Raw genomic sequence first — 16,229 nt, forward strand, 5'->3', positions numbered from 1 at the left:
AAGGTCACATAGAAGCCCAGGGTTGAGGCTACGACCTGAGGCCTTGGTGGTATTTGTCAGCCATGCGGTCACCAGAAACAACCCTGAGTGGCTGTCGCCCAGGGCCAGGATGTCTTCCAGCCCAAACTGCTACTGAGAGCCATGTCTGAGTCCGTGGTCCACATGCAGCTGGGGTCTGTGTTAATGTCTATGGCTCATGTCACCACAGAAGGCCTTAGGAACCAGACAATGTGAAATCATAGGGCCATGCCGAGCCAGCCCCGCCTTTTGCTGGCCCTGTATCTGAACACTACAGCAAGAGAGCTGCCCCTGCACCCTGGAGAGATGGCCCCACCCCTCACCACGCACAGTGAGGATGGATCCAGCATGGACGAAGGGGAGCTGACTCTGACCCCTCGCCTGAGGCAGGTGGCCCCAGTGGCTCAGACTGATCAGCTCGGCTACTACCCAGGCCCAGACCACACCTGGGTGGTGGGTTGTCCCACCCTAGCATCTACCCCATCAAAGACTTGCTGGAGCTTGGGAAGGGACTCTATGGAACAAGACTCAGGATCTCCATGACTCAAGGCAACAACAGGGCATCCCAGAGGAGTTCTAGTGAGGATCCCGTGATGATGGCACCAGGAACCCGACCAGGGATTCGATGCAATGAACTTTGCTAGTAAGGTGACAGGACCAAGGGGTATACTATATGACACACAGAGGCCTCCAGGGCCATCAGGATGACAAGGTGGCGGAGAGGCAGGAAAGGAGAAGCAAAGAGGTTTTTGTTGTTTTCATTATTGTTTTGTTTAGGAGATTGTTCTTATTTTTGTTTGTTTGCTTGCTTACCTTGCTTTGTTTTCTTTGGGGGAGCTTCAGGTGTGAGGGGAGGATATGGGGGGACCGGGAGGTGAGCAGAATTGGGGTACATGATGTGAAAGTCCCAAAGAATCAATAATTTAAAAAACAAACAACTTTTAAGCTGGGTGTAGTAATGCACATCTTCAGTGCCAGCACTCGGGAGGCAGAAGCAGGTGGATCTCTGTGAGTTCGAGGCCAGTCTGGCCTACAAAGCGAGTTCAGGACAGCCAGGGCCATTACACAGAGAAAGCCTGTCTGAAGGAAAAAAAGGTCTTTCAAAAAGTAATAACAGTAAAATACTTAGTATTGAGAATCCTGTGAGTGACATAGGTATCTCAAAATAACATACAGATACATGCAATTTTTAAGATTATTTATTTAGCTTTATTTTATGTGCATTGGTGTGAAGGTGTCAAATCCCCTGGAAGCAGAGTTCACAGACCGTTGTAAGCTGCCACGTAGGGGCTGGGAATCGAATCCAGCTCCTCTGGAAGAGCAGCCAGTGCTCTTACCTGCTGAGGCATCTCTCCAGCCCCGTGTAATTGTTTTTTAATCACAATGGTTTTACAGATGGAAGTTGGGTTGTAAGTAGTATTTCCAATGTGGTTGCAGGGAGCTTAGAAAAACCAAACCAAAAACACCTCATGTGCCCCAGCTTGGACCTAAAATCGATGAACTCATGAACTCCAATCTGGGAGGAAGACAGTGGGGCCCAGGCCCGCGAATTTTTTAAGGCTCTTCAGGTGATTCTGACACACAGCCAAGGCTGGGCTCCTCTTATGGAGAAACTTTGCTCCCTGACCTTTTAATAAAGTCTTGCAAATCTGTGTGGGTGGTCATCCTTTATTTCTGCCAATACCTTCTTGAAAGCAGGAATCTGAGAGCTCAACAACTACAGAGATTCATAAATACACACACACAAAATACATGTACATGTATTTTTGTTTATTTAACTTAGACCCTAATTATTAGTACATAAATCAGAAAAACTGAGTGTCTTGAAACCTGCAACCCTTTCTAAGTATTTTTTTTAAAAAAAACCTGAATTCTAAAAAAAGCACACATCAAATATATTTAAGTCATAATATAACACACACACACATTCCCACACACAATTCCATCACCTTCAGGAGCCATTACCCAGTAATATATCTAATAGGTAAGATCTCGCTGTACAAAAAAAAAAGAAAGAAAAAACAAACAAAAACCCACATCTGAAAAAACCCAAACAAACAAATAACCAGACTTTGATTAAGACACGTGCCCTTCCTGTGAGCACTACAGTCGGCATGGTTTCTCACAGCACTTTGAGGTAGCATGTTCTGAAAAGGAACACAAGTCACGGAGACACACAGTACAGGCATCAGCCTCGGCCCTTCACGCAGGAAGATGAGCTTGTCTGCATGCACTGCTAGTGGCAGCCCTAACTTGCCTAGCTATTCACCCACGCAACTCCCTGCTGCATTGCAGCATTACGACGCAACTTCCTTGTCTGCCAGGCCAGCCTCCTTTGCCACATGTGTCCCCACTGGCTGGACAAAAGCCCAGTAGAAGGGGCACTGGACATCACGGCATCCTTTCTTCTTGTGTTTGACAACTATATTCATGAAGAGAGACTCCTGCTTTTAAGGCTATGAAGAGGTTCATATTGTCTCCATGATTCTGACCTAAAAAGCTGTCTCTTTCCTCACTTGGAAACCATATCTATGGAGAAGCAGTGAGTTCTCTGGGGTTTTCTGGTAGGATAATGAGCAGGGGAGCTTTAAAAGAAAATCCACACACGAAAACACAGGTATAAGATCAAAACCAAGGACAGATTTCGTTTCGCAAATTAATTTTTTGGGGAAAGAGGGGTTGTTTTAGACAAGTTTCTCTACATTGCCCTGGCTGTCCTGGAACTCACTATGTAGACCAGGCTGGCCTCCAACTCATGAGATCCATTTGCTTCTGGAAAGCTGGGAACAAAGGCATGTGCCACCATACCCAGCTCCCTTTTACAAGTTAAAATGACGGGTTTACAGTTTGGGAAGTGGCTCGTTTCTTTTAAAGAAAAGTCAGCACAGCTCTTCGTTTTAAATACAAATATACAGTCAAGACAGGCTAAGGATTAAAGCTGCGAAAAGGTCCACCAACTTCAGACCTGGGTGCAAGTAATCATTTTGTTTTTGTTGTTGTTATTGTTTGTTTTTGTTTGTTTGTTTTTTGCTCAATGGCCACAGATCAAAACCATTTCAAAAGCCCTTTTGTCCCAATATGGTTCGCTCTTTGAAAAGTGAGCCCTCAAAAGCAATTAATAGACAAATGAGTTAAAAGAGTACGCGTCCAGGCAGGAGGGGCATGTGCTGGGCCTAAGTGGCCACTTAAAGCCCTCACCGGCTGTCCAGAAATGAGCCTCCGGCATCACTGAAGGTCAGCCACTGGAGTCAACTGCACAATGAGCATTAGACTTCAAGTATCAAGGTGCTACAGCAGCCGCTGGGACGCCCTCCCCGCATCCCACTATACAAAAAGGGAAGCGCTGCTGACCGGCTTATTGGTGCGAGGGGCGGGGCGAGAGAACTGCTCTCTGAACTCAGCAGCCTCAGGAAGACAAAGGGTTCTTTACCATCTGCGCAATGCCAAGGTGCACGAGCTGGCACTCAAGCGGTTGCTTTGAGTTCTTTCTCTCTTTCATTTTTTTTTTCTCAAACAGGAAAATGGTTCTGTTGGGTTAACAGTGTCACCTTAAAATGTCATAAATTAAATAAGTTAGTTCACATTTTTTCTTTCCCAGCACTTAAATTACAGTAAGTTTCTAAAGCACTTTCGAAGCCTGCTGTAACAGTTCGAGGTCTCTCCGGTGGACGCTGCCGGCCCTGGGACACCCATAGTCCTCCATCTGCAAAGGGACGTACTGCTCAAGCACTCCCAGGCCCTGCTCAGCAGGACTGGTGAACAGCTTAGTCCATGACGGCTTAAAGTTTCCGCTGAATCCCAAAAATACAATACCGCCTATAAAGAAAGAGAGAGAGAAAAGTTGAAGTACATAGCTACCAGTTCCAGCAAGATAATGAAGGAGGTGAGTCAGAGCTGAGCAACACAGAGACACACACACGTATACACATACACACACACATACACACAAACACCTTCACTTCCTTATGTCAGCAAGGAATTCTTGCCACCCAAATGACAGGCCATATCTCAACACATTTCCTCTGACACAGTCCTTTATGAAGAAATTATTTCAACGACACTCAAGGAGAGCTCATGAAATCAGTCTGGCTGACAAGCAGCACCATGAAAATATTTCCACTGCCGCATCCTAAGGGCGTCATAGGATGCTGCAAACACAAACCTTTGCTATGAAGATGTGCTGGTTTGACCAATCCCAGAAGTACTAATGAATCAGAGATGTTCATCTGCTTGATTTCTCCTCTTGTGCTCAACAGAACAATTGACCTGTGGGTCAAAGTTAGAACATCAGAACCAATGCCAATCACTCAGCACGAATTTCCTGAGATTCTTTCTGGACTGAGAGCATTGGAAGCATAGTAGACAAAAGCAAATTTAGGAAGGAAAACAGGCCAGATGCCTTTCATCCCCGGTGACACACGTCTCAAGTCCCTGCTGCAAAGAGAACCTCTCATGTTCTTAGGAGGGGCAGTAACACAGGGAAACCCAAAGAAGTGAAAACCAAGAGTCACGTAGGTGCAAGAGCAGACTGGAACCAAGCCTTTCAAGGACTGGTCTATTCTCTAGAGTACTCTATTATCGTATGTGCCATTACCTCTTTATTATGAATGGGTAATCACAAACTTAAAATGTAAATATAAGGGTTGGAGTGCAGATCATTGGTGCGTGTTTGTCGGTCTAGGATAGAGAGGCCCTAGACTCACTCTCCAGTATGCTACAAGAACAGTGCTACAAACAAAAACAAACGTAAGCCATTCTCTATGGTTTGAAAATGTTTTTTTTTTTTTTAAATTTGTTTGTTTTAGTTGCTGTCGTTAGGGCTGCTGAGGTGGCTCGGCAGCTGAGAGCAGTTGCTGTTCCATCAGAGGACTGGGGTTTGATTCCCAACACCTACATGAAAGCTCACAACCACCTGTGACTCCAGTTCTAATATACCTGATGCCCTCTTCTGGCCTCTGCATGCACCAGCCCCAAACATAGACACACAATAGTAAAAATGTATAGTGTTTCCTGGCACAGTTGCTATGGCTTCATGGTTTATTTTAGTATCTAACCAACACGCTATTTGTATTGGTACAATTTCTTTAAAAAGAGCTTACCACTCTTCAAAGTGGACTGCAGTACCAGCTGCCAAGTACTACAGGAAAGTAACCTGTTTGTTCCCACATGCAGAAAGTGTGCTACTTGCATAATCTAATTTAGTTAGGGATATCTTGTAATATTAATTTCCATTCAGAAAAAGAATCCCTTCTTTAACTCTGGCTGCAACTCCTTTAGCAATGCAGACACTGTCTTCATCCGGGCTTTGACGAGTGCGTATATGGTGCACTTGGTTGTAGTCTTCCTAAGGCAGTGGTGATGGGATTCAGAGTTACTGGAGAGGACTGGCCACAGAAGTCCCTCAGCTCTGAACGTCAACAGGATGAAATTACCAGGCCAGTCTGGAGAGATCCTTACCAGATGCACCCAGGCATGCATGTATGATGCATGTATGAACACATGGGTGCATGCATGAGTGCAGTCTACCCATAAGCTCTCAAAAGAGACACTGTCAGTTGCACTAGAACTTCATTCTGAAGCTCTGGCTGTCTCACTTTTGCTAAGCAGACCAGGTTGGCCTCAACCTTATAGTGATCTTTCTGTCTCTGCTTCCAGGATGCTGAGATTACCACTACTTCTGACCCCTGCCCCGTAACTTCTCAACCCTGTATTAAAATGCAATATACACTCCTAGCAATCCTAGGGTCCAATGCATACGTTTCTGCAAACTAAATACAGTAATATAACCAGCAGGCAAAATAGCTCACTCTAAAAAGTCTCTCTAAGATAGCCCTATTGCTGATCCTCTTAGTCACAGGCTCTGCATACATAAATTCAACAAGTCATTCATTCAATTTATTTGGGAAAAAGCACCAACCAGGTGGCAGTGGGTGAAGAAGGTACTTCCCATACAAGCCCGATAACCCAAGTTCAATTCCCAGAACCCACATGGTAAAAAGAGAAGAACTGTAAGATATTCTCTGACCTCTACATGTGCACCCTGGCATGCACAGACCCACATTCCTGTCACCTACAAAGGACACAGTGAGAGACTGGGGGGAACATCTGCATGTATTCTGGATACAGACACAGGCCTTCCCTTAGCACTGTTCCCTAAACAATACAATGTAACAAGTATTTACACGGCATTTCCACAGATCTTGCCATTATTCAGAGAGAGAATTTAAAGTGTAAAGAAGAACTGTGAAGGTTATATGCAAATATTACACCATCTGAAATAAGGGACTCAGGCACCTGCAAATTCGGGTCTTTGCAGGGAGAACTCTGATAAATCAAACTTCTCTGGATACTGAGGGAAGACTACAGAGAAATGACCTCCTACACATACACACAAGCCATGCCCCCCTCCATACACAAACAACATACAAATGTTACTCCAAAATATTCTAAAGACTTTATGGGACTTATTGGGAGCAGTTCTGCAGGCTACGAGAATATACACCATCAGATCAATGGGAAGGGCTAGAAAGTCAGGCCAGCCTCACTTGACAGGAAACGTGGGCTCTTTCCATAAACGGCTGCACAGAGCAGCAGGATCTTGAGTTCTTCACCCGTCCTCAGTCACAGTCTGGTCAGTCCAGAAAGAGAAACATCATCCAGGGTCTCTTTTCTTCAGAGACGAACGAACAACAAAAACCAGACCCTGCTCTTAAAAGAGAGCTGGGACGCACAACCACTTAAAAAGTTACTCCTTTTCAGATACCGGTGACCTGGGCCGTGACCTCCTAAATCCCAATCACTATACAATGCTCTGTGAGAGTCCATCAGTGAGACCAGCGGCCACTGAAGAAAAAACTATCACACGGAGCCTGAATGTTCATGGAGTGAACAGAGCTCAGAAGGAAACCTGGCAATGAGGAGTCACATTGAAAGGGAGCTTTTCTCTGGGGCAGGGAAAGCTTGACCTACCTTGGAGGGATGCTAGCCTTTAAATACTCTTCCATCTGACTGACATCCGCAGGAAGGAACATCTTCTTTTCTGTCAGCCGGAAGGGAACACTGCAGGCATCCACAACCAGGAGGAGCACACCTGCACTCCGGAAGGTGAAGTCCGTACCATTCACCTGAGAATACAAAAATGCCTTAATGTTGCCATCTGCATTTCAGAAACATCCCTAGGATGCTTGAGTTTGGTTAGTTCGTTCTAAGCCCAGGCTTCAGAATGTATCATGTTGGTTTACTGTCTCCCTGCAATGCCTAAAATGGTACCCATAATCCTTTTAGTTTCTTCAACTGTAGGTCATGATCCAATGTAGAGTCCCATGACTGAAAGGCTTCTTGGATGCACAAAACCAAAAAAAAAATCCATTAAAACATAAAACACATAATGCATCTGGGGTATTTCTGGCTGTGCTCAGTTGCGTTGCCTCTTGTGACCTGCACATCCGACACTGTGCACGCTATCAGTCACATAGTCCCAGCAAATGCTGCTTCAGACATCTCTGCTGAAACAAGGGCACTACATACTACCATCCACAGTAGGTTACATGCACAGTTTTCTGTTCAGGTAGGAAAACAATAGTTGAATTATCAAAAAGAAAAACCTTTAATATTTTCCTGCCATCATTCCTCTGTGTATAAGTACCAACTTGCTATATCTTTGGATTGAACTGTGTTAGAATGTTTGATTTTAAAACCTTGTTTGAAATGCTAACCTGTGTCTCATTAAAATTTTTTTAAAAATCATCTACTAATTCTGGCCTGGGATTAGAACAGAATTCCCAACAGTTTCTAAAATGGCCCTAAAGATCCTTTTGTCATTTTGTATTACGTATTTATGTAAGGTGGCATTCTCAGCATTGATGACTATAACATCAAAGTATGGATAAACTCCAAAAAACACTGAAGATATTTTGTATCTTAAAGTATCAGAGATGCTGTCAAAATTTAATTCCTTTTGTAAAAATGAACAAACCCAGTCATCTCACTATTCAAATTCACTTTAATCTTTGACAACACTTAGTAAAATTATGTGCAGACCAAGAATTGTTTTGAAATACATTTCTTTTAGTGTTTGATTTGTGTAGTTATTTTACATATTTATATATCCAAGGTTTTTACAAAACTTCCTCTGTAAAAAGAAGGCTATGAATAGGAGAATGTTAGGAGGTCTTGCTAGAGTCTGCCCCAGGAATTGTTGCCGGCCACATGACATATTCTAAGGGAGATAGGGCAGCCCCCAGTGAGCTGCACAGGTGACGCTGACGTGTTCAGACCTCAGCCATGAACACCTGTGGCATCACTGAGATGAGGGCTCTGGAGTCAGCGCTCAGATGCTGGCACCCATCACACGTAACCCTTCAGTATCTAGGTCTGGAATAGCAAAGACACTGAATGTCTCCTTCGTCCTCCAAATACAGCTCTTCTTCTCTAACATCAAAATGGCAAAATGGGTCTTTTACTGACACTTAAGTTATGAGGTATTGAAGTAAAACAGAATCAGGGAAAAAAGGAAACATGGGAAGGGAAAGGAGTCCTCACCCTGGAACCTGGCTGAGAATGAAGACACGGCAAGGACGGATAGATGGAAATTGCCCACTAAGACAGCACATGTCTTCCTAAAATATCTTAAAGACATTAAGTGTAGTGATGAGGCAAGCAGGCCTGCTTTCTGTCCCACACGGCTAGCTTTACAACCGAAATAACAACACACAAATTGTATTCATTTAAACACTGCCTGGCCCGTTAGCTCTAGCCTCTTACTGGCTAACTCTCACATCTTGATTAACCCATTTCTATTAATGTGTGTAGCACTACAAGGTGGTGGCTTAACGGGAAGATTCTAACCATCTTGGGCCGGAGCTTCATGGTGTCTGCCTGCCTCTGCTTTCTTTCTCCCACAATTCTGTTCTGTCTTCCCCATCTACCTATGTTCTGACCTATCAGGCCAAGCAGTTTTCTTTATTAATTAACCAATGAAAGCAACAGATAGATAGAAGACCCTCCTACATTAGTTAAAGTCAGAATGTGTGACTGTGAGTTTTACCATGTTAGCACCCTAACAACCCTGAACCCTAAAAGTGTGTCTCACAAAACTACCTTATAGGTTCACTGACAGAAAGAGTAAGAAAGCCTCGCATGTTTCCTTCCATGCTTACGTTTAATCTTTGAGCACTGCTGCAAATGATGTCTTTTGAGCAACATAAGTTAGCACGCCAAAGAACTGAAAAAAAAAAAAAATGAAGTCCAGCTCTCCTGAGAAGCCTAGACCATCTTGAACTGTGCCCTCCCCTTTCCAGAGTGCTCCCTCTGCCCTCGCCAGGCACCACCCTTGCTCTCTGTGTTCACACTCACAGCTAAGGCACAGAGTCTCCCCTACCTCAGAGGTTGAATGAGAATGGCCTCAAATGTTTGGGCCCCATTTGGCAGAATTCTTTGTTAAGGATTAAGAGATTTTCCTTGTTGTCACTGGGTGGTAGGTTTGAGGTTTTAAAAGCCTATGCGCCCTACCCCCAGCCCTTCTGAATGCTGTCTCTCAGCTCACAATGTGAGCTCTCAGGGACCTCTCCAGTGCCCTGCCTGCCTGCCTGCTGCTGCCATGATGGTCATACTGAAACTGTAAGTGCCAATAAACTCTTCCATAAGTGACTTTTGCCATGGTCACTTCACAGCAACAAAAAGTAACTACAACGCTCTACTTATTAATAAATTCATTAATGTTGGCTTCTTGTCCTAAAATTCTTTCTAAGGCAGCCGAGAATCCAGCTTTGCTGAGAGGAGGCCCTTGAGGCCTCTGGCGGCCATGCTGGCCTACTCTCCCTACCACTGACTGTACCACTACAATGTTTCACAAAACCTTCCCTAAGTCACAATCTGTGATCTTGTCAAGAAAAGGAAATGCCATGCCCTAATTTCAGCACTCAGGATTTCTGAGGGAGAGGACCATGACTGCCAGGCCTGCCTGGGCAACTTATGAAAATCTTGGTCCCCCTCCCCCCAAAAAAAGGGAAAGGAAAGGGAAGGAAGGGGAAAAAAAAAGAAGAGAGATAATGAAATAAAATAACAAACGGGGAAAGCTAGAATTACTAAATATTAATTTCTCATCAATAAAAGAGAAGACATAGCAAAAATGACTTCATACTGACCAGACACTGCTTCTATCTATTAAGAGTAAATCCTATTACACTAACAGTTAACAAGAGCTCGAAGGTTCTCTCCGCTATGCCAGTCCTTCCTGAAATATTACTTCTAACCCACAACTTTGCTCATGGGAACTCACGATGATTTGTTTAGCTATGGTTAAGTTGCTCTAATTGAGGAAATAGTTCTGCAAATTCCTGATGCATTTTTTTTTCTTTTTAAATTGTATTCTATTTATGTGTGGTGTGTGTCTGTGTGTGTGTGTATGGGGGGATGTGTGTACCATGGGGTGAGTGTGGAGGTCAGAGAACAATTTACAGGAGTCAGTTTCTGCCTTATACTGGGTCCAAGGGACTGAACTCAGGTAGTTAGGCTTTGTGGGAATCACATCTAGCCACTGAGCCACTGTGACTCTCATGTGCAGAAAGAAAGAAAGAAAGAAAGAAAGAAAGAAAGAAAGAAAGAAAGAAAGAAAGAAAGAAAGAAAGAGAGAGAGAGAGAGAGAGAGAAATCCATTATTCTCAGAAATTCAAACTGTGCTTGCAAAAGGCACCTCCCCCCGCCCCACCAAAACAAACAAAAAACCATAAGGAAGGAAAAGAAGCTTTCAGAAGGAGCTAACATCACACCAAGGCCTCAGAAGTGAGTTATGATGTGAAAGTTCTGGAGAAAAGTGTGCCAATAGGAGTCTGCAACCGCTGATAAGAAACCCTGGAAATCAGGGCTCAGTGGTGGCGACAGCAGCCTATGGTGCATTCACATCACATGACTGGGCATAAGGCTGGGTAAGATGGCAAATTTCATGGGATGTGTATCTTTCTACCTTAAAACATTGGGGCAGGTGTAAGCCTAACTTGGTCCCACACACTTGGATTTGGGATCATCTTACTCATTGCTTTAACACACTGAGTTCCTGCAGAGACCCCAGAAGGCTAGAGGGATGCTGGACATCTGCTAGCAAAGAGCTCCTTACACAGAGACCCCCAGACCACCCTGACTGGACAGACCACAGTTGAGTACTAGTTTCTAGCTGGGCCAGAGGGCCAAAGTCTAGTGCTGACACTATGACTTGCATCTGTTCCACTGAGGCTCTTGGAAAAGACCATACTCTGTCTCCGCTTCCTTCAGACGTGGGGAGCCTTCAAAGAAAAGGCCAAAGGAACTTAGAGGCCATCGTTTCCCATATCTTAAACAGCCTGGGAGTTTATTTTAATTCACAAAACAAGATTAGACATGGTTTTCCATATTTAATGAACATGAGAGCTATTCTTTAACTAAAGATACTTTCCTATGTAATGGTGACTGAAATGTAATTTAAATAATTTTTTCTGGGTGTTTATTCATTTTTAATGTCTTTTTTTAAATTAAATTATAAAAGTTTCCATTTCAGCCCCTTAAATAATTTTTTAACATTAGCCTAATATAGCAGTTCTCCATCTTCCTAATGCTGCACCCCTTTAATACAGTTCTTCATGTTGTGGTGATCCCCAATCATAAAATTATTTTGCTGCTTCTTCATAATTCTAATTTTGCTACTGTTATGAATTTTAATATAAATATCTGATATGGGACCCCAAAAGGGACACAACCCACAAGTTGAAAACCACTGGTCTAAGAGTAATCAATAAATAATCCTCTTGAAAAAATAACTCTAAAACACAACCATTTAAGAGGCCTTTACACCTTAGCTGTATTCCTGACACAAGTAAATCAAATGGGGTAACAAACCCGTGACTGGTCCCAAAAGTAATGCATATCACTAGGACTGACAATCAAGGCAAGAAGCCACACCAGTTCACAGACATGCAGTGCTCTGCACTTGGCAAAGGCCAAGAAGTGATGCTGTCGTTCAAAATCTGTGCTCCTACGAATTCATAGTCTGATATTCTAATCCCCAAAGTGATGGTATTAGGAGCTAGAACCTTTGAGGAATGTCGGGAAGCCCTGGTGAATGAGACTTTGAAGGTAAACCCAAGACACGGCAGTATACAGACAGGAGGGGCAGTATAGGAGCCAGGAACCTAGCCCTGCCCCACAGTACTTTACCACAGCCTCCATCTCAGACTTCCTAGCTCTAAAACTGTGAGCACTAAATTCTGTTGCTTCTAAGTTACTTAGTCTATGGCATTCTGTTGCAGTAGCCCCAAAGACTGAGGCAAGGCCGGACTATACTTACAGAAATAACAGATGGCTCTCCTCGCTGCGTTTCTGCTTTCCCGGGTGACTGGAACCGTACAGGGAGGTAGCTCTTGTGAGGGTCACTGGTAAACACCATCTAGACAAGAACACATTGCATCTTTGAAGACAACTGTATCCACGTCCCATGGGTCTCTCAAAACATACTCAATTAACCCAAATGGCTATTTCTTTATCTGAATTTTATACACCTACTTCATGACCTGAAATTCTAGATCATGCATATAATACACAAAGTATATGCTTCTTGATTTCTGGAACAATCATGGTTTCAAAGAAGAATCTTGTTAATAAAATCAAAGTGACTGGGGGTCTGGTTTGTTGATCCATCACATGCTTACCATGCATTCCCACAATCAAGTCAATAAAACTAACTCAGTAATACGTGCTAAGTGTAAGTCTTTGCAAATATGTCATGGAAAAACAGGCACACATCTCTTTAAAGAACTACAGATTGTTGTGAACCAAACCACCCTCTATCAGTACTAGGAACCAAACTCCTATCTTCTGCAAGAACAGCAAGTGTTCTTAAGAGCGAGCCATCTCTTTGGTCCTGGAACACATCTCTTTAAAACATCTTTTTCAGATCCACTATCCTGAACTGAGATTCATCAATCTAGGACCAAGGATGACGGAGGGCTGTACTGTTGACCAGCTTCTAGTGTCCTCAACAGGGCCAGGTCTCAGTCCCTCTCCAATGTCTGTAAAGTGCTGCATAAACATAGCCAGTCAATACACACAGGCCCCCATTTCCCTCTGTCCTATCACCGCTAAGAGCCAGAGCAGCCCTCCACTTCCCACAGGCACCCCCATTCCTTCTTGCCTCTCTGCTTTCTCTGATGCTGCCCATCCCACCTCCACCTTCCCTTTCACTGCTCCAGTTTACTCTTGGTCCCTGAAGTCCACCTCCCCGGCCAATGTGTCTCAGTCACAATTCAGGCAGATGAACAGCATACAGTCCGTACAAATCATCATCGACAATTCCATGGAAGAAGAATCATCGCCACACCAAGCAACATTTGGAAGTTGAGTATTTCTTTTGAGTCTTAGTTTGGGGCAGAACTATGTGAATCTTTCTAATTATTCCCAATACACATGTGTTTGGCTCTAAGATATAACAAAAACAATCCTCTCAAGTTTCCAAGTAAACATGATGCTCCCAAACACTTCAAATGCTTCGCAGCTGCACAGCCAATCAACTGCACTGTTTCTTCCTTCCTTTTTTTTCTCTGTGAGGTGGGTTTTCTCTATTGGAAACCAGCTGGCCTCAAGTACTTGAGATTATAGGCATATACCACCACACCCGGCATCAACACTTTTTAAAAATGAATTCTTCTAGATGTTTTTGGGTATAACAACTAAGAATGCTAAAGGTAGAAGAAGTCAAGGACACCAGTGATGATCAAGTTATTTTGAAAAGTTATTGATGTGGGATGTCCTTCTGTATATGTGTTGCTTTTACTGGTTGATGAATAAAGCTGTTTTAGTCAATGGCTTAGCAGAGTAAAGCCAGGTGGGAAATCTGAACAGATATATATAGAGAGAGAGTAGGCAAAGTCAAGCAGACACCAGCCAGCTGCAGAGGAAACAAGACATGTAGAAAATGAGGTAAGGGGCTGGGCGGTGGTGGCGCACGCCTTTAATCTCAGCACTCGGGAGGCAGAGGCAGGCGGATCTCTGTGAGTTTGAGGCCAGCCTGGTCTACAAGAGCTAGTTCCAGGACAGGCACCAAAAACTACAGAGAAACCCTGTCTCAAAAATAAAAAAATAAAAATAAAAAAAAAGAAAAAAAAAAGAAAAAAAGAAAATGAGGTAAGGTCATGGCCACGTGGCAATACATACACTAATAGACAGGCGTTAACTTAAGATCTAAGAGCTAGCTAGAAATACGCCTGAGCCACCAGCAAACAGTGTTGTAATAATATAGTTTCTGTGTGATTACTCGGGTCTGGTTGGCCAGGAAACAAAAGTGCAGTCTGTTTATAAGTTAACAAGTTTATTCAGTATTGAAGGACATTATGAACACTGCACTAGAGCATTCAATGTCTTCCCCTATATTATCTAAAAGTGAAAATATTATATGCGACTGGGAATCTCAGTGGTAGAGTATGTATTGTGGTAGAGTATGTATTGTGGTAGAGTATGTATTTAGAATGTTCAAGGCCCTACATTCTGCACAAAGCAAGGAAAGAAAAAAATTTACATGAGCCAGGCAAGAACCCCTATCTAAAAGCATATACCCACATGCAAGCACTCTTCTTGCACATGGAGTCTGAAGTTTGTTGGTGGCTTTCTCTTTTACTTGAATGGGAAGGCAAAGATCATTAGCAAATATGAGAGAGTGGGGTGGTGGCAGTGAATGACACTGAAGAACTGGCAGCAAGGTGTGGTGGCTGAGGCAGGAGGACCTAAATTTCAAAGTGAGCTTGAGCTACAGAGACTCAGGCTCAAAACATAAAACAAAACAAAATAACAAGGGAAGGGGGTACAGAGTGAATACTGGGAGGGGAAGACAAAGGAAGGGGGTACAGAGTGGATGATGGGGGAGGGACAAGAGAAGGGGGTACAGAGTGGGTGATGGGAAGAGAGGACTAAGAAAAAGGGGTACAGAGTGGATGATGGGAGAGGAAGACAACACTAGTTCCCACTCATATGCAGAACCTGGATTTAACTATAAATACGTGAGGGATAGGAGAGCAGAGGGGACTACAAGAAGGAAGGAAGAAGACCTTCAGGAGGGGGGAAAGAGGTGACAGGGTGGGAGTAGATGAGAATAAAGAGTAATGATACATAGAATTGAAAATGTCATAAAGAGACCACTGTTTTCATGGATTACTAAAAGAATGAATGAAAACATGGACATGACAGAGAAAAACAAAGTTCATGTTATGAGAAGCATAGATCTTTCATCCTCTTCCTGGTGCTACTAATGGTAAGAAACGGGGGCGGGATTTATGGAAGTAGAAGAGGAAACCTGATCTTCTCAAATCCCCTACAGAAAGACCTAAGCACTTAAGTATTTTCTGTATTTACATTCAGATGTTCTTTCTTCCTTCCTTCCTTCCTTCCTTCCTTCCTTCCTTCCTTCCCTCCCTCCCTCCCTCCCTCCCTCCCTCCCTCCCTCCCTCCCTCCCTCCCTCCCTCCCTCCCTCCCTCCCTCCTTCTTTGGCTTTGTTTTGGGGGCAGTTCTTGCTCTGTAAGACTGTTGACTAGATGCAGGCAGCATCAGCATCATTTCAGGCTATGGGAGGTTCCTAGGCTCGGGCTGGAGCACTAACTCAGTACCACTGCAGCAGAGCAGGAATTCCCAGGGGATGCTGGCCCAGGAAGGCACTGTCAGAAGCATCTTTTCCTTCACTTATTTGTTTCTTGGAAGATTAAGTATGTCAAGATAACTGGGATATATTCTGAGCAAGTGCTTATCTAGAGAACTACTTTTACCACTAACCAAAGTCAGCCTGTATTTTCAATTACAAGAAAATATAACAGCATATGCTTCAAAATAGTGACCATACACCTTTAAAAGAGGAAATAAGTTTTGATATGAGCTGGAATTTTGCACTACTAATAAAACAAAGAATTATGGGGCATGGTGTCATATGCCTATAATCCCAGCACCCAAAAGGTCAGCCTAAGCTATAAAGTAAGTTCAAGGCTATCCTTCAATTGATGAGACCATGTCTCAAAAAACATTAAACACATATACACATAAATAAAACAATTTTATAACATGTTTAGACATATGAACCCAATGGTAATTTAGAGCAGAATCCTAAACCTAGTAAACAATTTTTACCAATACAATAACCTTCCATTTTAAACCATAAAACTCACAATCAAGGTAAATTAACCTATCCAGACAATAGACGCTTTTG

General features: G+C 43.4%; 1 protein-coding gene across 4 annotated transcripts in view; it reads right to left on the reverse strand.

Annotated features, from left to right (window-relative positions):
* Window positions 1-1,767: 1,767 nt before the first annotated feature.
* Window positions 1,768-16,229, reverse strand: part of Cemip2 (cell migration inducing hyaluronidase 2) — an 87,625-nt gene continuing 73,163 nt past the window's right edge. For all 4 annotated transcript variants that reach the window (XM_087908035.1, XM_085693697.2, XM_048438703.3 and 1 more), the window contains 4 exons: window positions 12,335-12,433; window positions 6,988-7,142; window positions 4,181-4,284; window positions 1,768-3,834 (listed from right to left, as the gene is read on the reverse strand). In XM_087908035.1, the coding sequence (XP_087764161.1) occupies window positions 3,638-3,834; window positions 4,181-4,284; window positions 6,988-7,142; window positions 12,335-12,433 (555 nt within the window). In that variant the 3' untranslated portion in view covers window positions 1,768-3,637. The remainder of the gene's footprint in view (window positions 3,835-4,180; window positions 4,285-6,987; window positions 7,143-12,334; window positions 12,434-16,229) is intronic.

This window comes from Myodes glareolus, chromosome 7 (genome assembly GCF_982192425.1).
Source record: "Myodes glareolus chromosome 7, mMyoGla1.1, whole genome shotgun sequence".
NCBI classification, from domain to species: Eukaryota; Metazoa; Chordata; class Mammalia; order Rodentia; family Cricetidae; genus Myodes; species Myodes glareolus.